This window comes from Lissotriton vulgaris, chromosome 6 (genome assembly GCF_964263255.1).
Source record: "Lissotriton vulgaris chromosome 6, aLisVul1.2, whole genome shotgun sequence".
Classification (NCBI taxonomy): Eukaryota; Metazoa; Chordata; class Amphibia; order Caudata; family Salamandridae; genus Lissotriton; species Lissotriton vulgaris.
This window is the reverse complement of record NC_141694.1, coordinates 1,115,235,292-1,115,261,892: the sequence shown is the minus strand read 5'-3', so window position 1 is coordinate 1,115,261,892 and position 26,601 is coordinate 1,115,235,292. Positions and strand designations below refer to the sequence as shown.

General features: G+C 47.3%; 1 protein-coding gene across 1 annotated transcript in view; it reads left to right on the top strand.

Annotated features, from left to right (window-relative positions):
* The window catches only part of PYGB (glycogen phosphorylase B), a 684,627-nt gene that overhangs the window by 313,242 nt on the left and 344,784 nt on the right, over positions 1-26,601 (top strand). The window contains exon 6 of the mRNA XM_086927201.1: positions 14,894-15,005. Coding sequence (XP_086783327.1) covers positions 14,894-15,005 — 112 coding nt within the window. The remainder of the gene's footprint in view (positions 1-14,893; positions 15,006-26,601) is intronic.

Here is a 26,601-nt window from a genome sequence, read left to right as displayed (position 1 = left end):
TGGTTATCTTTTACAACAAAGTCCCCTATTGTATTACCCTGTTTGTGTTGATCATGTTCTATTACCATTTTATTTATTCGCTCAGCTATCAGAAGGTGTGGATCCGTTGTTTAAGTTTTTGATGCATCTTCGTTTGAGAATCTGGCTGTTGTAGCAGTGGTTGATTTGTGTTGTTTTACTTTGTACGCTAAGGGCAAATAAGATGTTAATTTGTCAAATTTCAGATTAGATGTTTATTTACTTATTTATTTATTTTTATTTATTTTTGAGATTTGTAAAGAGCGGCGTATGCCCGTGGGCGTCTTGGCACTATGGGGCACATGCATCAACCTATTTAGGAAGTGCAAACGGTGCGAATCCGTAAATTCTGCCGTTTGCTCTTCCTAAATACGTTTTTGGGATGCATGAAACAATTTTTCAAAATTCGCTTTTTTTTGCATTTCCTAAAAATGCGAATGCATTTAAGAAATCGCATTTGTGCGATTCCTTCAATGCAATGCATCATTTTTTTTTAAAAAAAAGCGAATTTTGAAATAGGAAGTGCAAATTAACACGAGGTTGACCCTCGTGTTAATTTGCGAAATTGTTTCAAAAAGCACAAAAATGCATTTTGAAAAGTGTCATGTTACAGACACACATGTCCTTAGGACATGTGTGTGTGAAACATGCACTTTAAAATACATTTCAGGGGTGCAGGGGGGGTCCTTTGGACCCCCCTCCGCACCATTGCAAAGCATCAACAAATTGCGATTTCCTAAAAAAAGAAATGCAAAACGGCATTGATTCCTATGGGCCTCTAGGCCCATAGGAATCAATGTAATGCCATTCCTTAATTGCGATTCGCAATTAAGGAATCGCAAATTCCGAAATTTAAGAAATCCTTAAAAATTTTAGGATTTCTTGATGCATAGGATTTTGCAATTCCTAAATAGCGATTCCTTAATTTTCGCTCTTTAGGAAATGCAAAATCCTAGATTGATGCATGTGCCCCATTGACTCAACTTAATGCCTCAGTAAGAACAGTATCAAACTTTAACGGTGAAGAGAAACGGAGAAGAACTACTGTTCAAACAGCCAGGTTTTCAACAATTTCCTGAATTGAAACATTGTAGGTGTAGATCTATTCACCAATGGAAGAGAATTCCAGAGTCTGGCTGCGGTGTTGATGATGCATCTATCACCCCACGTGACAGTCCTGGTCCGTGGCACCACTAGTTTGTATAAATTTATGGATCTTAATTGTCAGGTAGGGCGATAGAGAGCGGGCTTCTGTTTAAGAAACTCCGGCCCTAGATGATGAAGAGCTTCAAAACAGAGTTTTGAATCTAATCCGGTTTTTGACTGTCAACCAATGATAATTCCTGATTACTTGCTTGATTGGTTTAAATTTGGGGGTCCCAGATAGCAGTCTTGCTGCCGCATTCTGGACCAGTTGTAATTTGGCGACCACCCGAGATTGAGCATTTGCAAATAAACTGTTACAGTAATCTAGGGATGACAGTATCAGTGAACTCACCACAGTTTTCCTAGCACTTTCTGGAAGAAATTGAATTATTTTTCTTAAAAGTTTAAGTTTGTAGAATGCTGAGGAAGCTGTCTGATTGGCATGATTAACGAAATTCAGTTTTTCGTCAAAGATAACCCCCAAATTCCTGACCTTCTGAACGGGGATTGGTAAAACTCTGAGTAATGGGGGCCACCAAATTGATGACCACATAGGTGACAGTTTACCGAAAATAATCACCTCGGTCTTCTCGGAGTTAAGCCTTAAACAATTACAGGCCATCCACTCCTTAATTGCCAGCATGCCTCTTTGAAACCGAGCCGCCACCTTTTCTCCATCGTTATTGATGGCTAGCACCAACTGGGTATCATCGGCATATGTGGTAAGGCTCATCCGGTAGATCTTAATAACCCTAGCTAAGTCCGACACATAGATGTTAAAAACTGTCGGACTTAGGGATGAGCCTTGAGGAACCCCACAAGGTAAGGCCAAATCGGCCGATTTAAAAGGTCCCAGTGTTACGGCCTGGGTTCTGCCAGACAGAAAGGAGGCCAGCAAGGCTCCAGCCCTAGAGTGAATGCCCAACTCTCCGACACGGTCAATCAGAATGGAATGATTGACCGTGTCGAAAGCCGCAGACAGATCCAACAGAACCAGTACCGCCGTACCCCCCTGGTCTCTGATAGTTCTGATGTCATCAGCGGCTTTGATGAGTGCGGTCTCAGTGCCGTGCATTTTCCAAAACCCAAACTGTGAGTCATCAAGCAATGTGTTTTGTTCAATGTATTCTGAGAGTTGATCGTTCATTACTTTCTCAGCCACTTTGGCTAAGAAAGGCAGGCTGGCAATGGGTCTGTAATTTTTCAGCAAGTTCTTATCTAAACCAGGCTTTTTAAGAAGTGGTTTGAGTAAGGTGTTCTTTAGCCCGCCGGGAAGACCCCAGATTTAAACATCCCATTACAAATTTGTGTGATGATTTCACTAAGCAGATCGATTACTGGGGGAAAGATCTTAGGAGGACAGGGGTCATGGGCTGAGCCCGTTTTTATGAGTCTGATGATGTCAACTATTTGATCCTCATTTGTTTCTTTGAATTGAGCTAGTGAACACTCGAGGTGTTTACTTAGGGAAGTGGATACAAAGGTCGTTGATTTATCGATCACTGAAAACTCAGAGTAAATATCATTTACTTTCGAGAAAAAGAAATTTGCCAAAGCGTCACAAAGCGCCTGAGAGGGAGGTGGGACCAAATCTGGAAATTTCCCAGCCAATGATTTCACCACCTCATACAATTGTCTACTAGAGTTTTTAGCATTATCAATTTGTTCCCCATAAAATTTCTTTTTGGCCTCATTGATCATCTTTTTATAGACGACCAGTGTCTCTTTATATAAGATTTTACTTTCACTATCATAAGTCCTTCGCCAGTTTCTTTCATGGTTCCTACAGACTGTTGGTTCATCGGAGGGTGTATTGATTGAGCAATGAATAGGCGCCTCTTATTATTTACCGTTATGGTTTGCGCAGTGCCCTTTCTGATTCGATCTTGTCCGAGGTCATGTTAATGGTGAATTTCAGCAGAAACTTACAACCTCCTTTGTTTTTGTTGATTTTGTTGATTTTGTCTCAGGTATGTGAAGCAATTTAGTTTCAATTTGGGGTCTATGGCTGTGCTCGAAATGGACTGTAAATGTGTTAATTATTTGGGTGGAGGGCATACACTTGGCCAGTGGTTTGCCTGCCTTTGTAAATGAAGTATCAAAAACGTAAGCTTTGTATTTTCACATCAATTGTTCCCAAGAAATGCTCTGCCTTTACTCTTGTGGTTGGATGTTTTTCGAAAATGTGTGTTAGTTGTGAAGGAGCGGGAGCTGATGTGATTGTATTATGTGCTGCTGGCAGTACACATCAATTTGTGGATTCATTTTTTATTCCGTCTTCTTCTATGGTGTAGATTTCATCCTCATGGGATGCAGAAAGTATGGTACCCTGGATTCTAGGAGGTTTTCATCCGTTATTTGATAAATGGTTGGGTTCATATTCTAATTGAGTAGCAGGTTCTGATCGTTTTTAGCTATGTCCCAGGGGCTGAAATGTTATGACAGCGGGCTGAAGGGGGTAACAGGGTCCAGAAGTCGATTGCCCTTCTCGATTATTTTAATGGACTCACCAGGTTTGCTGCTTGTTGGGGCCGTCAGCCCTAGGGACCGCAAAGTCTTGCGGCCGATGAAATCAGGGCTCATACGGTGTTGCAGCTATAGCGCCAGGGGAGACAAAGGAGCCATTGAGATCGTTGTGCCACTGCTGTCTGCCACCGCCACAGTCTGCTGACTCTTGCTATTTTTATGGATGATGATTGGCTGAGCTATGATATATTTAGATTATGCCATCCATCCACATTCTGTTTAAGTCGATCGGGGTGTAAATGGTGGCGTATGGTCCTTCACAAGCAGTTGTGGTTTTTACATCCAGCTATTTAACAGATTTTGTTGACCATTGGAGGCTCCTCCTCACTTCTTGAATTCCGTAAGAAGTTGAAGACCTGGCTCTTTGTTATAGGCACCTTGGGAACCTCACACTTACTCACCTGCCCAAGTGCCTGATACCACCTTGGGTGATTAGTACGCTATACAAATCAATATAACATAACATTGTAACGAGGTGAGTGCTAGTAGCACACATCATGTGTTTGATGTAACCACGATCCCTTTTGACTCAGACTTTGACACATTTATTTTAAAGCCCCAAACTTTGCTGACCACATCTAGCCCTAACATTAGCGATGGGACTGGCATTCTCTATTCAGATATAGAGGCCAGGACACCTTGAATGAAAATTGTAAGTTTAAAATGATCTGAGCCGATGTTAATGCGTGTTGAGTCTTCGTTCATGTAAATAGCAAACAGGAGTGTGGGGTAATGTGTGTGACTTTTTAGGTCTCGCCTATTATACCCTGCAGGGATAAATAGGCGAGCTTATAGTAAGGGGAAAAGAAAAGTCTACATAGCCTGCGGATCGCGTACAGTCCATTTGAGCTATGCGCATGCACAGAGCCAGCCACTTCACACACCACCATTTGTCTATGCCTCAGCATCAGACTTCAAAGGCTGCCGCTCCCCCGCCCGCCTTGCACATCGCACACCACCATTTGTCTGAGCTTTGGCATCAGACTTCAAAGGAATGCGCTCCCGCTCCCCCTTCCACCTCCACTGCAATGCTGAGAGCTTGTTTTTTTTTGCATCCAGATCGCGGGGAAGCCCTGTTTGGTTCGGCGCTCTCTGCACCTTTCTCGTTTGTTTTTTTCTGAACGAAAGTGAAAGCCTTCCCTGCTCCTCAAATGCTGTTGCTGTGTTGCCATCTCTCTAGGGACACTCAGCTTGAAAATGCTCTACTTGCTAGCTGCAATGCTACATCCGCTATGTTTTGCCTCTAGACACGTTGATCCCTCGCAGACTGTGCTGACTTTCCTCCTCCTGATTCTGAAACTGACCGACGCAGTCTCTTCTCTCTGTCTTATGATGTCTGCCCTGCCACCATTTACTTCTGACCCTCACCCTCACAACTCCTCACCCTCACACACCCTCACACCCTCTCACCCTCACACACCCTCACTCACCCTCACACATCCTCACTCACCCTCACACACTCTCACTCACCCTCACACCCCCACCTTCACAACCCTCTCACCCTCACTCACCCCCTCACACCCCACACACCCTCACCCTCTCACCCTCACCCCCCTCACCCTCACCCTCACCTCACACTCACACCCCCTCACTCTCACACCCGATCACCCTCACACCCACTCATCCTCACCCTCACACACCCTCACCCTCACACACCCTCTCACCCTCACACACCCTCACCCCCTCACCCTCACACCCCCTCACCCTCACTCACCCTCTCACCCTCACTCACCCTCTCACCCACCCTCTCACCCACCCTCTCACCCTCACCCACCCTCACACACCCTTTCACCCTCACACACCCTCTCACCCACCCTCACCCTCACACACACTCACACTCTCACCCTCACACACCCCCTCACCCTCACACCCCCCACACTCACCCCTCACACCCCCACACACCCCTCACCCTCACGCCCCCTCACCCACCCACCCTCACCCACCCTCTCACCCTCACCCACCCTCTCACCCTCACACACCCTCTCACCCACACCCTCTCACCCACCCTCACCCTCACACCCCATCACCCTCACACCCCTCACCCTCACACACCCTTACACACTCACCCTCACACACACCCTCACCCTCACCCCCCCACACTCACCCCTCACACCCCCACACATCCCTCACCTTCACACCCCCTCACACACCCACTCTCACCGACCCTCTCACCCTCACCCACCCTCTCACCCTCACACACCCTCTCACCCTCACACACCCTTTCACCCTCACACACCCTCTCACCCACACCCTCTCAACCACCCTCACCCTCACACCCCATCACCCTCACACCCCTCACCCACCCTTACACACTCACCCTCACACACACCCTCACCCTCACACCCCCACCTTCACAACCCTCTCACCCTCACTCACACCCCACACACCCTCACACCCTCACCTCACACTCACCCCCCTCACTCTCACACCCCATCACCCTCACACCCACTCATCCTCACCCTCACACACCCTCACACACCCTCTCACCCTCACACACCCTCACCCCCCTCACACCCTCACCCTCACACCCCCTCACCCTCACTCACCCTCTCACCCTCACTCACCCTCTCACCCACCCTCTCACCCTCACCCACCCTCACGCACCCTTTCACCCTCACACACCCTCTCACCCACCCTCACCCACACTCACACTCTCACCCTCACACACCCCCTCACCCTCACCCTCACACACCCCCACACTCACCCCTCACACCCCCACACACCCCTCACCTTCACACCCCCTCACACACCCACCCTCACCCACCCTCTCACCCTCACCCACCCTCACACACCCTCTCACCCTCACACACCCTTTCACCCTCACACACCCTCTCACCCACACCCTCTCACCCACCCTCACCCTCACACCCCATCACCCTCACACCCCTCACCCTCACACACCCTTACACACTCACCCTCACACACCCCCTCACCCTGACCCTCACACCCCCCCACACTCACCCCTCACACCCCCACACACCCCTCACCCTCACACCCCCTCACCCACCCACCCTCACCCACCCTCTCACCCTCACACACCCTCTCACCCTCACACACCCGTTCACCCTCACACACCCTCTCACCCACACCCTCTCACCCACCCTCACCCTCACACCCCATCACCCTCACACCCATCACCCTCACACACCCTTACACACTCACCCTCACACACCCCCTCACCCTCACACACCCTCACCCTCACACACCCTCTCACCCTCACACACCCTCACCCCCTCACCCTCACACCCCCTCACCCTCACTCACCCTCTCACCCTCACTCACCCTCTCACCCACCCTCTCACCCACCCTCTCACCCTCACCCACCCTCACACACCCTTTCACCCTCACACACCCTCTCACCCACCCTCACCCTCACACACACTCACACTCTCACCCTCACACACCCCCTCACCCTCACACCCCCCACACTCACCCCTCACACCCCCACACACCCCTCACCCTCACGCCCCCTCACCCACCCACCCTCACCCACCCTCTCACCCTCACCCACCCTCTCACCCTCACACACCCTCTCACCCACACCCTCTCACCCACCCTCACCCTCACACCCCATCACCCTCACACCCCTCACCCTCACACACCCTTACACACTCACCCTCACACACACCCTCACCCTCACCCCCCCACACTCACCCCTCACACCCCCACACATCCCTCACCTTCACACCCCCTCACACACCCACTCTCACCGACCCTCTCACCCTCACCCACCCTCTCACCCTCACACACCCTCTCACCCTCACACACCCTTTCACCCTCACACACCCTCTCACCCACACCCTCTCAACCACCCTCACCCTCACACCCCATCACCCTCACACCCCTCACCCACCCTTACACACTCACCCTCACACACACCCTCACCCTCACACCCCCACCTTCACAACCCTCTCACCCTCACTCACACCCCACACACCCTCACACCCTCACCTCACACTCACCCCCCTCACTCTCACACCCCATCACCCTCACACCCACTCATCCTCACCCTCACACACCCTCACCCTCACACACCCTCTCACCCTCACACACCCTCACCCCCCTCACACCCTCACCCTCACACCCCCTCACCCTCACTCACCCTCTCACCCTCACTCACCCTCTCACCCACCCTCTCACCCTCACCCACCCTCACGCACCCTTTCACCCTCACACACCCTCTCACCCACCCTCACCCACACTCACACTCTCACCCTCACACACCCCCTCACCCTCACCCTCACACACCCCCACACTCACCCCTCACACCCCCACACACCCCTCACCTTCACACCCCCTCACACACCCACCCTCACCCACCCTCTCACCCTCACCCACCCTCACACACCCTCTCACCCTCACACACCCTTTCACCCTCACACACCCTCTCACCCACACCCTCTCACCCACCCTCACCCTCACACCCCATCACCCTCACACCCCTCACCCTCACACACCCTTACACACTCACCCTCACACACCCCCTCACCCTGACCCTCACACCCCCCCACACTCACCCCTCACACCCCCACACACCCCTCACCCTCACACCCCCTCACCCACCCACCCTCACCCACCCTCTCACCCTCACACACCCTCTCACCCTCACACACCCGTTCACCCTCACACACCCTCTCACCCACACCCTCTCACCCACCCTCACCCTCACACCCCATCACCCTCACACCCATCACCCTCACACACCCTTACACACTCACCCTCACACACCCCCTCACTCTCACACCCCCTCACCCTCACACCCCCTCACCCCCCTCACCCTCACCCTCACCTCACACTCATACCCCCTCACTCTCACACCCCATCACCCTCACACCCACTCATCCTCACCCTCACACACCCTCACCCTCACACACCCTCTCACCCTCACACACCCTCACCCCCCCTCACACCCTCACCCTCACACCCCCTCACACTCACTCACCCTCACTCACCCTCTCACCCACCCTCTCACCCTCACCCACCCTCTCACCCTCACGCACCCTTTCACCCTCACACACCCTCTCACCCACCCTCACCCTCACACACACTCACACTCTCACCCTCACACACCTCCTCACCCTCACCCTCCCACCCCCCCCACACTCACCCCTCACACCCCCACACACCCCTCACCCTCACACCCCCTCACCCACCCACCCTCACCCACCCTCTCACCCTCACATACCCTTTCACCCACACCCTCTCACCCACCCTCACCCACACCCTCTCACCCACCCTCACCTCACACCCCATCACCCTCACACCCCTCACCCTCACACACCCTTACACACTCACCCTCACACACCCCCTCACCCTCACACCCCCTCACCCTCACCCCCTCAAACCCCCACACACCCTCAAACCCCCTTACCCTCACACACCCCCTCACTCTCACACCCCCTCACCCTCACACACCCTCACACCCCATCACCCTCACCCCCTCACCCTCACACGCCTCCTCACCCTCACACCCCCTCACTCTCACACCCCATCACCCTCACCCTCACACCCCATCACCCTCACCCTCACACACCTTCACCCTCACTCACCCTCTCACCCTCACACGCCCTCTCACCCTCACACACCCTCTCACCCCCTCACCCTCACATACCCTCACATCCCCTCACCCTCACATCCCCTCACCCTCACATCCCCTCACCCTCCCTCACACCCTCACCCTCACCCCCCCTCACCCTCACACCCCTCACCCTCACACCCCTCACCCTCACTCACCCTCTCACCCACCCTCTCACTCTCACACACCCTCTCCCCCTCTTCCCTACACACCCTTTCACCCACCCTCACACCCCCTCACCCTCAGACACACCCTCACCCGCACACCCCTTCACCCTCACCCACCCTCTCACCCTCACACACCCTTTCACCCTCAAACACCCTCTCACCCACACCCTCCCTCTCACCCATCCTCACCCACCCTCACCCCACACACCCTCACACACCCCCTCACCCTTAATCCCCTCATCCTAACCCCCACACACCCCCACACACCCCCTCACCCTCACACCCCCTAACCCTCACTCACCCACCCACCCTCACCCTCACACACCCTTTCACCCTCACACACCCTCTCACACCCACACACCCTCTCACCCACCCTCACCCTCACACACCCTCACCCTCACACACCCTCACCCACACACATACCCTCACCCTCACCCCCTCACCTTCACACCCCCTCACCCTCAATCCCCAACACCCCCACATATCCTCACACCCCCTCACACACCCCCTCACACCCCCTCACTCTCACACCCCCTCACCCTCACACCCCATCCCCTCACACCCCTCATCCTCACCCTCACACACCTTCACCCTCAGACACCCTCACTCTCACTCACACTCTCACTCTCACACACCCTCACACACCCTCACACACCCTCTCACCTTCACCCCCCTTCACCCTCACACCCCCTCACCCTCACACCCCCTCACCCTCCCTCACATCCTCACCCTCACTCACTCTCTCACCCACCCTCTCACCCTCACGCACTCTTTCACCCTCACACACTCTTTCACCCTCACACATCCTCTCACCCTCACCCCTACACACCCTCTCACCACCCTCACAGCCCCTCACCCTCACCCTCACACACCCCCTCACCCTCACACCCCCTCACCATCACTTACCCTTTCAACCACCCTCACCCACCCTCTCACCCACACCCACCCTCTCACCCACACACACCCTTTCACCCTCAATCACCCTCTCACCCTCACACACCCTCACCCACCCTCATCCTCACACCCCCTCACCCTCACACACCCTCACACCCTCACACACACCCTCACACCCCCTCACCCCCACACCCCCATACACCCTCACCCCCCACACACCCCCACAAACCCTCACACCCTCACCCTCACACCCCCTCACTCTCACACACCCTCACCCTCACACACCCTCACCCTCACACACCCTCACACACGCTCACTCGCCCTCACACACCCTCACTCACCCTCAAACTCCCTCACTCACCCTCACACCCCTCACCCTCACACCCCCTCACCCTCACACACTCTCACCCCCTCACCCTCACCACACCCCCACCACACCCTCACCCCCTCTCACCCTCACACACCCTCACTCACCCTCACCCTCACACCCCCTCACCCTCACAACCCCTCACCCTCACACACCCTCACTCACACACCCTTAACCTCACACCCCCTCACCCTCACACCCCCTCACCCTCACACCCCCTCACCCTCACTCACCCTCACACACACTCACACACCCTCACCAGCATAACATAACAAAACTTAGCATTGCATAGCAAAACAACGCATAGGATAGCAAAACAAAACATAGCATAACAAAACATAGCATAGCAAAAGACAACAAAGCATAACATAGCATAACATAACACAACAAAACATAGCATAGCATAACAAAACATAGCATAACAAAACAAAGCATAACATAACAAAGCATAGCAAAACAAAACATAGCATAGTAGAACAAAACATAGCATATCAGAACAAAACACAACAAAACATAGCAGAACAAAACACAACAAAACATAGCAGAACAAAACATAGCATAACATAACAAAACATAGCATAACATAACATAAAACAAAGCATAGCATAACAAAACTTAGCATAACAAAACATAGCAAAACACAACAAAACATAGCATACGTAAAACAACATAGCATTGCCAAGCATAGCAAAACATAGCATAGCATAACAAAACACATCAAAACATAGCATAGCATAACAAAACACAACACAATATAGCATAGCATAACAAAACAAAGCTTAGCATAGCATAACAAATATAGCATAACAAAGCATAGCATAGCATAACAAAACATAGCATAGCAAAACAAAGCATAGCATAGCATAATAAAACACAACAAAACATAGCATAGCATAACAAAACATAGCATAGCATAACAAAGCATAGCATAGCAAAACACAACAAAACGTAGCATAGCGTAACAAAACACACCAAAAAATAGCATAGCATAACAAAACAAAGCATAGGATAGCAAAACTAAACATAGCATAGCATAACAAAACAAAGCATAGGATAGCAAAACATAGCATAGCAATACAAAACATAGCATAACATATAACATAGCATAACAAAACACAACACTTAGCATAACAAAACATAGCAAAACACAACAAAACATAGCATAGCTTAACAAAACACAACAAAACATAGCATAGCAAAACAAAACATATAATAGCATAGCAAAACATAGCATACCAAACACAACAACACATAGCATAGCATAGCATAACAAAACATAGCATAGCAAAACAAAGCATAGCATAATAAAACACAACAAAACATAGCATAGCATAACAAAACATAGCATAGCATAACAAAGCATAGCATAGCAAAACATAGCATTGCATAACAAAACATAGCATAGCATAACAAAACACAGCATAGCATAACAACAAATCAAAGCATAGGATAGCAAAACATAGCATAGCATAACTAAACAAAACATAAGATAGCAAAACAAAATATAGCATAGCATGCAGCATCACTCCACACCACCACAGCATCACTCAGGGGCACCACAACATCACTATGTGCTACTACAGCATCAATGAACGCCACAGCATCACTCGTTCGCCGTCACAACATCACTCAGTGCCACCACAGCATCAATCTGTGCAACCATTCAACAACACCTGGTTCAAATATGTTCTCTCAATGTTTCAAGCTTTACTACAAATGTAACAAAAAGATGTTAATATTTCACTTCTGTTCTTGGATTTTCGTCACAATAAAATACACTGAACATAATCTTCACAAAAGTTATTTACAAAACTTTAAGCTATTGCCAATATAAATTACAATAACTTTAATTTAAGTATTAATTATTGGAAAAAAATTAAAAGCCATTGTTATTTGTAATATCAATACATGTAAGTCACGTAAATACAACACATATTGCATTACAAATGCTATAGGTGTCACATTTGCTAAAGTTATAACTATTGGCATTGTAAATGACAAAGCTATTAATTTCGCTATTTTCAAAAAATGTGTCATTTACAATACCAATAGCTCAAACTTTCCTAATGCGAGACCTATTGCATTGCAAATGCTTGGTCTGTATTGTCTCTGATTCAACTTCTATAAATCCAGATTGATCTGGGTGAACTATATATGCAAAAACCTCATTTAGCCTGGTCGCTAGGATTTACGTATTAATCTTAACAGCCGTATTTAGGAGGGTTATGGCGTGGTGAGACCCACAAATTATGGGACAATCTTCCTGGAGTAATGTAAATGTGAAAGGAAAGGTAGAAGGATGATGTTGTTTTTTTTGTTGCAACAAACAGCAAAATGGAAATACCTGTAACTGAGCTCTATGCATTCAGCAGTTAGGAAAGCAAAAATTAAGCACATTTATTTGTAATTCTGAAGTGTGCTTCAAACAGATTTGAATAGGATCAAAACAAATTAAGACATGTTATTTGTCTCACAATTCTTTGTTGAATTTTCTACATAAAAATACACCATGCGGTACAACATATACAACCAATTACACTTACAAAATGTTGGGTTGTGTATCTAAAAAGTATGGGGAGCACTGTTTGACAGTGCTTGTTGTAGTAAGCACAATTCATTAGGAATTATGTAACTAATGTTAATCCAACAGAAATTCAACTTGTACCAGCAGGTATAGCATATATACAACAGTGTCTCCTCGGATAAGGCGGGGGGAACGTCGCCTCACTGCTCTGCGAGCAGTTTAAAAAAAAAATATTATGATAATAAAGCAATATTATTATCATTTAATTTTCCTGATCCTGCTTATTGGGCGGGTGGGCGTGGCTGGGCGTGGCTGGGCTGGCCAGAGTATGGGCCAGGAGGAGGAGTGGTGAGTACACTTTAAGTAAGCATGGTGTTAGACGGCCGGCCAAGCAGTCATACCCAGTTTGCACGAGCAAAGTACAGTTACAGGCAACTGCGGATGCAGTGACCGCACTTCCCTGCTGTGTAGCCACACTTCACTTAACGGGTGGTGCACCAATCCATGTCTTAGGCTCATGCGCAGTTTGTACATTATCCACCGGCTGTATTGCATAGCCTGGGTAGAGAATGTGCACAGGCTCATAGTCCCCGTCAGAGGACAGACCCACAGCGCTCAGACCAATCACTACGCTCCTGTAATGCTGGTGACAGCAGTGTCGTGATTGGCTAGAGGAGCCTGTGTGTTTCCTGCTTGCCGATGACCAAAGAGGACTAGGAGGCAGCGGCCAGCCTGCAGGTAAGTGATTTTTTTGTTATCCCCCCACCCCCGTTAAGCAACAGCCGCCACTTGTGCTGATACAGGGTGCCTCATTTGTATCCTCAGTTAGATAATATGATATGACATTAATTAGTTATCTTCGTTATTGGTGAAATGATGCATTCAGCGGGCCATGGCTCAGTGCTCTGAGTCCCGCCGTATGCTGAGAATTCAGATCGAAAGTCAGAGGCAGCTGGTGTGTCCACCGGCAAGAAGTCTCCTGCAAGCCCAGACCCAAACCTTAGAACTACAATTGAAGCGGAGAAAGACTTCCTGAATGTTTCTGACCACACATCCTCATATTGAAAGCAGACATAGTAGTGGCAAACCCGATAGTTAGTACAAGGCGTGAGGGTGACCCAGTAATTTGCACTGGATCCCTCCCTCAGTCGGAAACCTGTGAATCTCATGAAGCATGGTTTAGATATGTTCCTATTATTCACATCGAACATGTAGGGATTTGTCAATTGAAGAAATTCAAATAGCAATATTTTGTGATGTATTTATTGCATGTTTGTTCACATTATTTGCTTATTGTTGCAACCAGGCGTTTTCTAGTGGCAATTTCTCTAAAAATATTAATGTGTTGTAATCAGCCGAAAAATGCAGCCATCAGGGTGGGTCACGTTTCTACCATCAACAGCAATGAAAGAAAGCTCATTACTGCTGCACCATAGCCCCCTCTTCCTCTTTCTCGGGGCTAAAGAGGCAGCTGCTTCTAGGCCCCCAGCCCTGCTGGCTCCTGCACATTTGCACATTAGAGATACAGGTTTGCATGGCTGCACAAAGACCTGCCTCAGGGAACCACCCCTTCTGTATTGCATCTTCAAAAACACAAACGTTTTTTTTATTCACTTTCAAACATGCCTGTGTTTCTATATTTGCCTGGCTAATCTGACTGTTGCCTTCCTTCACAGATTGTCCTTGCTATGCCGTATGATACCCCTGTTCCAGGATACAAAAACAATACAGTCAACACAATGAGGCTGTGGTCTGCAAAGGCGCCCAATGATTTCAACCTTCAGGAGTGTAAGTTTTGTTTCTAGTGCCTTTTTCGTCATTTTCCCCATTTGCTTGGCACGAGGGAGTGATTTTCTTTCGATAAGGCGGGGAAAATCATGTCCTAGTCTCAAAGCCAGTTTGCCACTTTGCTGTGAGGCAGATTATATTTCTTGAGATTTACATCTCCTAAATTGCATTGTAACATTTTTAGGTCTCGCCTGTCGATGCGCATGCGCATCGAGCAAGCGAGAGTATTGCGACTTATCCACTCTTTATCCACACTGCAAGGAATCGTGGCGATTCCTTGCAGTGCCCGTGACTTTTAAGCTCAATGCGCATGCGCATTGAGCTTATGCGCATGCGCATTGAGCTTAAAAGCGCGTGCACGTCCGTCTTTGTTTACCCGCTCCGCCCCCTCCCCTTCCCGCCGTGTCTTGCGACTTATCCACTCTTTATCCACACTGCAAGGAATCGTGGCGATTCCTTGCAGTGCCCGTGACTTTTAAGCTCAATGCGCATGCGCATTGAGCTTATGCGCATGCGCATTGAGCTTAAAAGCGCGTGCACGTCCGTCTTTGTTTACCCGCTCCGCCCCCTCCCCTTCCCGCCGTGTCGCATTTCTCCTCCCCCTCCCCTCTCTTCCCTCCGTCTTGTTTTCTTATGGAGGACAATCCCGTCCACCATGTTGAGCGGCGCGGGTCAGGGCCATTATCACAACAAGCGGATGCAACCCGGACAGCTCTAATCCCTACTTTCATTTTTCACGGCTCGCGCCCACGTGTGCCAGAACGCAAGATTCACAGATTTGTTAGATACTGTGTTATGGTTGTGCTGAGACGAAGGAAACCTCAATGCCGAGGAAGGTGCAGAGTCAGGCAGCATCTCTCGCGCACGCGCCCATCTCATACCTCATGTGGGCTGTAGATTTTATTTTTAATACATTCAAAATCATTCAAATGCTTAATGGCATTACATTTTGCAGAACTCCACATACATATGTCCACTGTATTTTCAATACCGTCAGATATTATAACCTATATAAAGAACGTGTGTGCAGCACATGCCTCAAATGTGTACGTTGTATACCAAAACTGGTGAATTTCAATTGTTTTTTGCATTCGAATCAGAACCTTAACTTAATTTTTTGTATAAGAGAGGCTTTTTTTTCTTCCATTATTGCTGCAAGCTGCACTGGGCCTTTGGCTAAACATAGCGGTGGCTTGTCAAAGGGTCATCACCCGATGCCCCCAGCCCATCGCTTGTGCCGATCACTGAATGACGAAGGCAGCAGGGATTATCCATAGGGCTTTGTCCAACCCACTCCAAGCACCCCCCCCCGCCCCTGCGCCCGTCCTTTGGCTCTGTGCACCACGGTTTCTTTTACTATATTTTATTATTTTCGTTTTTCATTTTTTTCTTTACATTTGTTTAATATTTTGCGCACAAAAATACACTTTTAATTAGCTTTGTTATCTCCTACGCAAACTGGTGTCTTTTTCAGAAACTTAAAATGGCAACGGAATTGCCATTTTCTTAAAATAGTTACCGTGGCAAAACAAACATGTTTTTTTTTTCTTGATTATTTTGGATCTTAATTTTCCTCTGAATAGCCCCATCCCCACTAACGTGTCGCATTTCTCATCCCCCCTCCCCTCTCCTCCGTCCGTCTTCTTTGTTTAATTTAACCCGCTCCGCCCCCTCCCCTTCCCGCCGTGTCGCATTTCTCCTCCCCCCTCCCCTCTCTTCCCTCCGTCTCGTTCGCATTTCTCATCCCCCCTCCCCTCTCCTCCGTCCGTCTTCGACCTAATACTCCGCCCTGCAAGAACCCCCCGACCACCCCATAAGGTTTAATCAGGGGAAACCTCGCCTGCTGCACTGAATCTACCCACGCACGACAGCGCTCACAAACAGTCAACTGGTGCGATGTGCGCCACTCCTTCCACACGCCTCCAAACTGTATTCAGCTTCCGATAAGTTGAGGATTAGCATGAGGGCAAAAATTGCTCCGTACGTCTGCGGATACTACATCAATGCCAGAAGTCTTCAGGTCTCTCCTTCTGACACCATGCGACTTGCATGATGAACAGGTCAGCAGGGCAAGATAACCATCAGCAGAAATCATATGATTATCCGGCTGAAGAAAGCTGCAGATGTTCATTCAGGTACGTGTTATTTCTATCGTGGAGAGGTTTCTGTATAAGTCGCAGCCACAAATTATGTGGTAAGGACACCGACATAACCAGGTTCATGAATGTAATCATTTATTTTAGAGAAAAACCACCCGAGCTGCTGAGCGCCCAAGCACCGCCAGCCTCGGACTCTCAAGTGCTTTGACTGCCTGAACCGACACTCTATAGAACTTTGACATTCACGCTGTCACGAGCAGGTGTGTGGAGTCTGGAATACTACACTATGTTTGATTTTTTGATTCATATTTCAACCAAAGATATGGAGAACCCTGTTCACCCTTCTTATGTGAGCCTGAGGCAAGGGAAAGAGAGTCCGTACTTACCATCATTTTGTCTAGAAATGAAGGCATCATCATCCTTCCTCACAAACACGGGGCCCATCATTAGAGACATGGCCATTGTGAAAACTCATGAGGTTGATCTAAATCCAAAGGTGAAGGACAGGAACCGGGGGAGGGGGAGCAAGGGAACCTCAAACTTCTGATGCTTTAGGTAAGTGGTGACATAAATTTTCGCAATTTTAAAAAAAAAAATACTCACCCTCAAACTTTCACCCTCAACACCTCACTCACACTCACTCTCACTCACCCTCACTCAGCATCAACTACTCCCCCTCACCCTCACTCACCCTCAACACCTCACCCTCACTCACCCTCACTCACCCTCCACACCTCACCCTCACTCACCCTCAACCCCTCACCCTCACTCACCCTCAACCCCTCACCCTCACTCACCCTCAACCCCTCACCCTCAACCCCTCACCCTCACTCACCCTCACTCACCCTCACTCACCCTCAACCCCTCACTCACCCTCACTCAGCGCAACCACAGCATCTTCACTAAATATATTTAATACACTTTAAGCTATTGGCAATATAAAATAAAATCCATTTTATTTACGTATTAATTATTGTTTTTTAAAGCCATTGATTTTTTTTATATCAATACATATAAGTCACATATAAGTCCCGTTAATACAAAACATGTTGCTTTACAAATGCTAGAGGTGTCACATTTAGAAAAATTATAACTATTGGCTTTGTAAAGAAGAAAGCTATTAATTTAGCTATTTAGAAAAAACAACACATAAATAAAAAACAAAAAAATAATTAACACCTATAGCTCAAACTTTCCTACTGCGAGACCTATTGCATTTCCAATGCTTGTTCTTAATGGTCGCCTTGTCGTATTTATTGTATTTTTGTTTACATTCCTATGTTGTTTTTCCATCAGAGTACAGGTATCACATTTGAATTAAATCATATATTGTGAGGAAAAAAGACATTTTATACAGTACTAAAAGTGCTTGTGTGTGTCCGAGCATTTATTATCTTAAAAATGCACAAAAAATAGTTGCCAAAGAAGGTGGATATTGATTGTTTATTTATTTATTTATTTTGAAGGTTTTATAGGGCGCAAACAAGATCCTTGCGGATATCAGACCGCTTTACAATGATAAAGTTGGTTATACAAAATGAATAACATGACACAATATAAATGCAGTATATTGGGGGAACAAACAAATATGGGCTAAATATAAGAATAGACACGAAAAGTCGTAAAGGAAACATAGTATAAAAACACAGAAAAAGTCATCGAAGAACAAATCAGACACTTCTCTGTTGGCAAAGGTTCAGGGCAGGGTAGCGTGGTCACATCAATTTTGCCATGAGAATCGCTTTTACTTCCTTTTTGAAAGATACAGTAGAGGGATTTACTTTGGTTTCAGGGGGAAGAGTATTCCAAATCCTAGGAGCTATCCCAGAGAAGGATCGTTTATATGTTTTTTTTATTGAATCTTTGAGGTTTCAGTAGAAGGTTATCTGCACTCCTAGAGGACCTTGAGCCACCGGAGATTGTCAATTTCTGTGCGAGGTACTTAGGCGTCTTGTGGTGCAAGGAGCTATGTGTCATGCAAACTATTTTTAGATGAATTCTTGATTCAAACGGGAGCCAATTCAAGGATTTTAGGTCAGGGGAGATGTGGGAACTTCTTTTCGAGCCAGTGATGAGTCTTGCTGCAGAGTTTATTGAGGCTCTGGAGGGGCTGTAGTCGCTTTTGGAAGGCCGCATAAAGAGACACTACCATAATCCATATGAGGGATAACTAGCGCTTGTACAGCCTGTTGACTGCCTGTTGACATTCTTGCAAGTTGTTGACTTGCAAGAATGGCTTCAACTTCCTTAGAACGTTTATCTGGCAGTTAGCTCTCTTTGTAGCGTTGCTAACGTGTTTCTGCATAGAGAGATTGCTGTCCAGAGTTATTCCTAAGGATTTTGCTGAGTCCACAATAGTTGGTTGAACGTTGAGTGCAGTGAGATGTTGGATTAAGTTTTGCATCAAGGGGATTTTAGCGGGGGCGGCTATAAGGAGGAATTCAGTCTTAAGCGCATTCAGTTTGAGATGATTTTCTGCCAACCAGGTTTGGGTGGTCATAAGTGTGGAATTAGGCTGTTTAATGTCTTCTAAGGTATTAATCTTTAGATACAGTTGTGTATCATCCGCGTACATATGATATTGCACATTAGCCACTTGTAGAATTTCAGTGAGTGGCTCCATGAATAGCTTAAATAGTGTCGGGGATAGTGAGGATCCTTGCGGGACGCCCATCCTTACTGGTACTGGGTTGGAAAAAGTGTTGTTGATTTTGAATTGTTGTGTTTGGTTATGTAGAAAGGAGGTGAACCAATTTAACACTGATCCTGAAAGACCCATCCTAAGTTTGAGAAGATCAAGCAGACTCTCGTGTTTGACCGTATCAAAAGCTGAAGATAGGTCCAGCAGGATGAGTAGGCATGAACCATTCTGGTCCAGGATTTGAAGCGCATCATCAATAATGTGAGTCATGGCTGACTCCGTGCTGTGCCCTGCTCTGAAGCCTGATTGATAGTTGTTAAGGAGGTCAAAGTGAACGATATGTTTAGTTAGTTGGTGGTGCACACATTTTTCAAGCAGGTTGGCCAGGATAGGGATATTGGATATAGGGCTATAGTTGTTGAGATCCGTGGGGTCAGCTGTTGGTTTCTTTAGGATGTCCCTTCCTGAATGACCAGTGTCCATATGACAAACACAATCGTTAAACAAGCATAGGAAAAGCCAACAGCGCTGGCCTAGGGAATCCTGCTGTGTCTTTATTATTGATATGCAAAGTTGTAAAATAGACATTATTGTATATTTCTGTATATAAAATAATGCCTATTCATATGTTAGTAGAAAACAGTAAAATGGTACTGCCAAAAGGTGATGTGCATATGTTTGGAAAGAAACAGCTTATAAAATGTCTCTTCACAAAAATAAACTAAAAACATCATGAACAGAAAGCATAGATGCCACTGAAGTGGACTACTTTTTAGTTGGTTGTGCATATGTGCACAAGCATAAATACCACGTTTAGGAGAGCCGGCCACTTAAATGGCCTTACTCATTGCCTCAAGCTTTTTATGGTATGGTGGGTGGAAGCAAAATGTGATTGACACCTGAACAGACCAGAGGATGAAGAGAGCTAACCAAAAGCCCCGAAAGTATACCTACATGTACTTATTTTTATTATATTTTTTGGATAACCTTGGCTTAGTGAAATAGCTAAAGCTACCTATAAGTCACACCTAAAAAACACAAGGGTTATGCATGCTTCTACTCACCACTGGAATGAAATAATAACGAATCAAAAGTAATATCGCAGTGTATTTTACTACCCTTAGTTTGTCTAAGAAAGATCTATATGCCCTCTTTGCGGACCGTAGCTGCCCTTGTAAATAAGCTGCAGTTTCACGAGTTCCCACAGCCAAGCTTCTCTTTGCAACTTAGATATCAAGCAGTGCTTACCTTCAATGACCAGCTTCAAGAAATATCCGAACTCTAAAATGTTATGATTTGCACGCAATAGAGTTTTGTTAATGGTAGACACCTTTACAATGTTCTAGTCAAGCTAAGCAACTAACCCCCAGATGAATCAAGCATCCATTTTGCGATTCCCTATTAGCGAAAAATAACAATTCGCTAATAAGGAATAGCAAAATGCTATGCAAGAAGAACTTGCTTAAAAAATAGCGGTTTCTTAAAATTCCTTAATTGCGACTCGCAAATTTAATTAATCGCAATTTTGCAATTTCTTAAATTGCGAATTTTGCATTTGGGATGATGCATCCCAAATGCAAAAATACCGGTCGCAAAGGGGCAGATTCTGAGAATCTGCCCCTTTGCGAGTGAATTTAAGCTTGATGCATCTGGGCCTACGATGGTACTTTTGCCGCCCTTGTTTCCTTGACCCTTACCCCTTGTTATACCCTGATTACATGCAAGAGGCATGGAGTAATTCCAACTCTCTCCAGCTAGCCTTCCAGTAATACTTTCTTGGCCTCTATCTTTTGAGCAACTTTTTATTGACGTACGTACAGAAAATGCACAGCAAAGCAAATACAGAAAGACAGTGGCACCATCTCTGCTTTTAAAACATTTTCCCACTGTTTTGTCTCCACGATTCTGTCTTACAATAACCATTGTTTTTTTAATGTCAGTCCTTATAAACCCTAGTCCAATTTATGAAAGAGCTGAATACATACCTCCTTACAGTACACTTCATCATAATGCTGGAATAATCCACTTACACTCTTATAAACTAGATATACCTCTAATCACATGTTGACTATGTCTTTGACCCTGCCTAGAGCTCCACTGCATGTCAACCAGGTCTCTGCTACATATAGAGCACATGCATCCATAGATTTATTTGTTAGTCTGCCCTCTTTTCTATTGTGGCTTGTGTTGCCCTGTTCACTTTTTTGGGATCAGAATATGTTGTCATGACCATATTTTGGAACTCCCATCTTTAATTCAGATTTCACCACAGTCATGTGTAGCCCATCTGTGAGAAGTTAGCCTGGTATATGGTGTCCACTAATTAGAGTGGGCACCTTGCACCAGTCCAAACAACCCTGATGGTGATTTAAGAGGTCCAAGCTATCCAAGTGGTAGCTGTGGAGAGCAGCCTTCAGGCTTAGTCTTGAAGGAATGTTAAGCAGCTTGTTTTACCAGAATGCAATCTTATAGTATTGGTTAAATGAAAGGAGGATCACACAGTAGATATAAAAATATGTATTTATTAATATAACACTCTCTAGTACAACAAAGTATCTCCTACACGGAGATAATCACAAAGCACACAATACTTAAGCACAAAAATAACAGTAAATATCATTAATACACAGTGGGCCCCAGGTAGGGACCAAACATATACTAAAATAGTGGTATAAGAACCACTACGTCGAGATGACTGAGAATCGCTGGGACTCCAAGGAATCACACAAAGTGAGTTAGTAGGGACCCCACGGAGGACGGGTGCAGTGTGGAAACACAGCTGCGTGCTCAGTACAATTGTATGTGAAAGTCACGGTTGAAGTCTTAGAGTTTAAGGACCCTTCCCAGTGGACTTTGAAGAAACCTCATGGAAGACAGAAGGTTGGAGAGCCACCCCACCCATGGATACTGAGGTACCCAGTTACTTATCCCAGGTAATCCGGGTGCATTGGTCTGAAGTGGCTTCGGAAACCGCTGTCGTACTCAATAGAGGACTTTGAAGAAGAGCCGCTGCTGGAAGGAAGAAAAGTGTCAGTTGGAATCCAAAGGTAGATTCTAGTCGAAGAGTACCTGAAAGTAGAGGGGACAGAACCTGGGCCACTTCAGAGTGCCCAGGTGCTCAGTAGATGAATGCCTACCGATGTCGGAAGGTTCAGGTTGGTTGATGAAGTTATTGACTCCGCAGCTACGGGGACCAGGAGACGTTGTGGATGACCAGGAGCTGGATACGAGCTGTCCCACAAAGGATGTTGAGTGCTGAGGGGGTCGGTGTCCAGCGGGAGCACCAACAAGCTTTGGCAACAACAACCCACGCAGAAGGTTAAGGATGTGTACGGTTTGGGCCACAAAGTTCCAGAAGACTCACCAAACACAGGGGAGTCAGGGGAAGCCTGGAGCAACCAGGGGAGCCCAAGAAAAGCAAAGCTCAGCAGCAGGAGGGCTGAAATGTGTCAACTAACCCATTTCATTGTGGGTAATAGGGTGGTGGACTTATAGTTCACTCCACACTCCTTCCACATTGCTGTAATATAACTTGATATAAAGTTTGTACCAATGTCAGTTAAGACCTCCATAGGGAAACCCACCCTGGAAAAGATTCACAGGAGGGCTCTGGCCACCACAGGGGCTGTGGTGGTTCTAAGGGGTATTGCTTCTGGATACCTAGTGGCATGATCCACCACCACTAGTATGTAACTGTGTCCAGATGCTGTAGGAGGGTTCATGGGACCAATGATCTTAATCCCAACCCTCTGAAAGGGGACCCTCACCACTGATAGTGGTATGAGGGGGGCTTTGTACTATCACCTGATGTACCACTGGCTTGACAGGTGGTACAGGAGCGACACAACTCATTTGTGTCCTCAGACATGTGAGGCCAGTGAAAGTGAGGGACAAGCCTGTCCCAAGTCTTACTTTGGCCTACGTGTCCTGCTAAAGGAATATTATGTGCGAATGTGAGTAGGAAGTCCTCTAAACATCAGAGGAATGACCAAGACCAACCTCCAGGTGGCACCAGGCTTAGGGTTTCTACCCTCTGAGTAAAGAAGTCCCTCATCCCACTAGATCTTGTGGGATCCACTGACACTACCAGCAGCCTCAGCAGCTGCTTGCTGTCTGAGGGGCAGGTTTGCTGCCTCAAACTCAGTTCTGCCCTGGAAGGGCCCCCGGTCCCAAAGAACTCAACCTGGTCAGGTTCAAGTTCCTCTGAGACAGTTCTTTTACAGGGACGGGGATCATCTCCCTCAAGAGACTGATCCTCACTCTGAGTCTGGGGGGAAGACTCAGCTTTACTCCTCCAGCTCCTTCTCTTGGAAGGCCCTTAGTCCATTGTTTCAGGATCCAGGGCCTGTTCAGTGTTTGTCAGTTTGGCCTGTGACCTGGTCACAGCAAACAGAGCTGCATTGCTGCATGAGTTTTAAGTTCCACTTCAGCCCAGGCTGAAGTCTCCAAATCATTGCCCAACAAACATTCTATTGGTAGGTCTGAGCTAACCACAACTTTCTTAGGGCCAGTTACCCCATCCCAGCTGAAATTTACAACTGCCACGTAATGGTCAGTCCTGACATTGTTAGCATGGGTCACTTGGTACATTTCTCTATGTATGATTTTGTCAGGGGTCTACAAGATCCTCTAGGCCCGATTCACAGAATGAACTGAAGACTAAATCCTAAACTTACTACTATTTGGTATTCACAGAATGCACTTACTACTTTCGGGATTCACAGAATGCACTTACTACTTTCGGGATTCACAGAATGAACTTACTACTTTCGGTATTCACAGAATAGATTTAAGACTACTAACTTTACGTCCGCACTCGGGCCGTAAATTCCGGCCCGGAGGCAGAGCTTCCGGCTTGGGGGCGGAGCTTGCGGCCCGGAGGCGGGGCTCGCGGCTTGGAGGAGGAGCTTCCGGCTCAAAGGTGGGGATTTAGCCATGGCTGAAATCTCCACCTCTGGACCGCAAGCTCCGCCTCCAGGCCGGAAGCTCTGCCTCTGGGCCGCAAGCTCCGCCCCCAAGCCAGAAGCTCCGCCTCCGGGCCAGAATTTACGGCCCGAGTGCGGACGTAAAGTTAGTAGTCTTAAATCTATTCTGTGAATACCGAAAGTAGTAAGTTCATTCTGTGAATCGGGCCAAGAGTCACCATAGCGACACTTGCACCTGTGTCCCTGTTTGCCATGGCCTCCTTTCCATTGATTAAAGGATGTTGTCTGTATTTTCCCAGAGTACTGGTACTGACAAATATGGTGGCAATATCCATGCCACCGTCACAGACAAGCAAAACCTGAGCTGGAGTTCTGACTATGCCAGAACCCATCTCAGAGCCCAAGGTTAACCCTACTAATCCCTTGTTACCATGTACCACCACTTGTACTAGGGGGCTCAGATGCCTTAGGGGCAGTGGTGGTAGGAAGATTTTCCTAGGCTTTTGGACAATCAGTATCTCTTGTCCAGTGTGTCTTCTGTTTACAGAGATAACACCAATGTTTCTTTTTGCCTTTACCTTTGTTGGATTGTGACTCCCCCCCCTCTTTCAGATGTAGGCTTTTGAGGCCCTGATGAAGACTGTTTTTGATCTTTACCCTTGTCCCCACCCTTATCTGGAGTTTTAGAATCTTGTTTGTTTTGGTCACCACCATTGTTCTGGATTTTCTGCTTTACCCTGGTTCTGACCCACGTACCTGCCTTCTTTCCCAATTCTTGTGGAGAAATCAGATCAGAGCCAACCATGTAGTAATGCAATAACTGATTTTTGCAATTATTAAGGATCTGCTCCCTCATAATCAAATTGTATAATCCCATGAAACCCTTCACTTTGCTGCCAAGCAACCAGCCTTCCAGAGCCTTAATGTCACTATCCATAAAGTGTACCCAATCCTGATTCTGTGCCTTCTTGGTGTCTCTGAACTTAATCCAATACTGTTCAGTGATTAAGCCAAACCCATCAATGAGAACACTCTTCAAGATTGAATAGTTTTCAGCATCCTCTTCTCCAACAGTGAGGAGCTTATATCTACCTTTGTCAGCAAAGGAGAGCCACGGGATAGCTTCCTGCTGCTCTTGAGGGGCCCTCTGAACTTTACAGGCCCTTTCTAAAGCAGTTATCCAGTTGTGGATGTCATTCCCAACATGGTAGGGAGGAACAATCTTGATCAGGTTCCTATTGTCAATGGAATGTTACCTAACTCTAGGGACACTGTTGCTGCCTCCATGGGACTCTAGTCCAAACTTTTTTCTAGCTCTCTGGACTTCCAGTGACTCTTGCTCAAGGGCCAACGGCTCTTGCCCAAGCCTAAGCCTAGCATTCTCAAGAAATGTGTATTCCCTATCATAAGAGCGTTCCCCCTTGATAGATAGGAAGGTCCCTACAGACGGTGCTGAGTGATTAGACTGTGCAGAGGGAGATCTAGATCACCTTGGTAAACTCTGCACTCTTCCAGGAGGAGTAAAGTGAGAGCCCTCATGGCCTCCTCCATTCTCCTCTTGAAGATCTGAGTTATCCAGGTAAGAGCCATCAGGTTCCCCTTTATCAGTGTTGGAGTCTAGCTTATAAAAGGTATCCCCTCCTGGCCTGTCGTCATTCCCTATCTCACCCACTCTGTCCTGTTCATTTGACCCAGAAGTCTTCCTTAGGTCATCTAACAGTAACACCTCTATCAGGCATTGAGTGTTGGCATTTCTCTCAGTCTTCAACTTTTTAGAGGCACATAGGGCTTTCAGTTCTTGGAATGAAAGCTCACTGTATCTAGAAGGCAGAGAGCCACTGGCACCTCCTTAAGCAGACATACTAAGTGTGGTGCAGTGTACCACCTACCTAACCTAGTAGAACTAAACTCTCTGATGTTGGAGAAAGGGT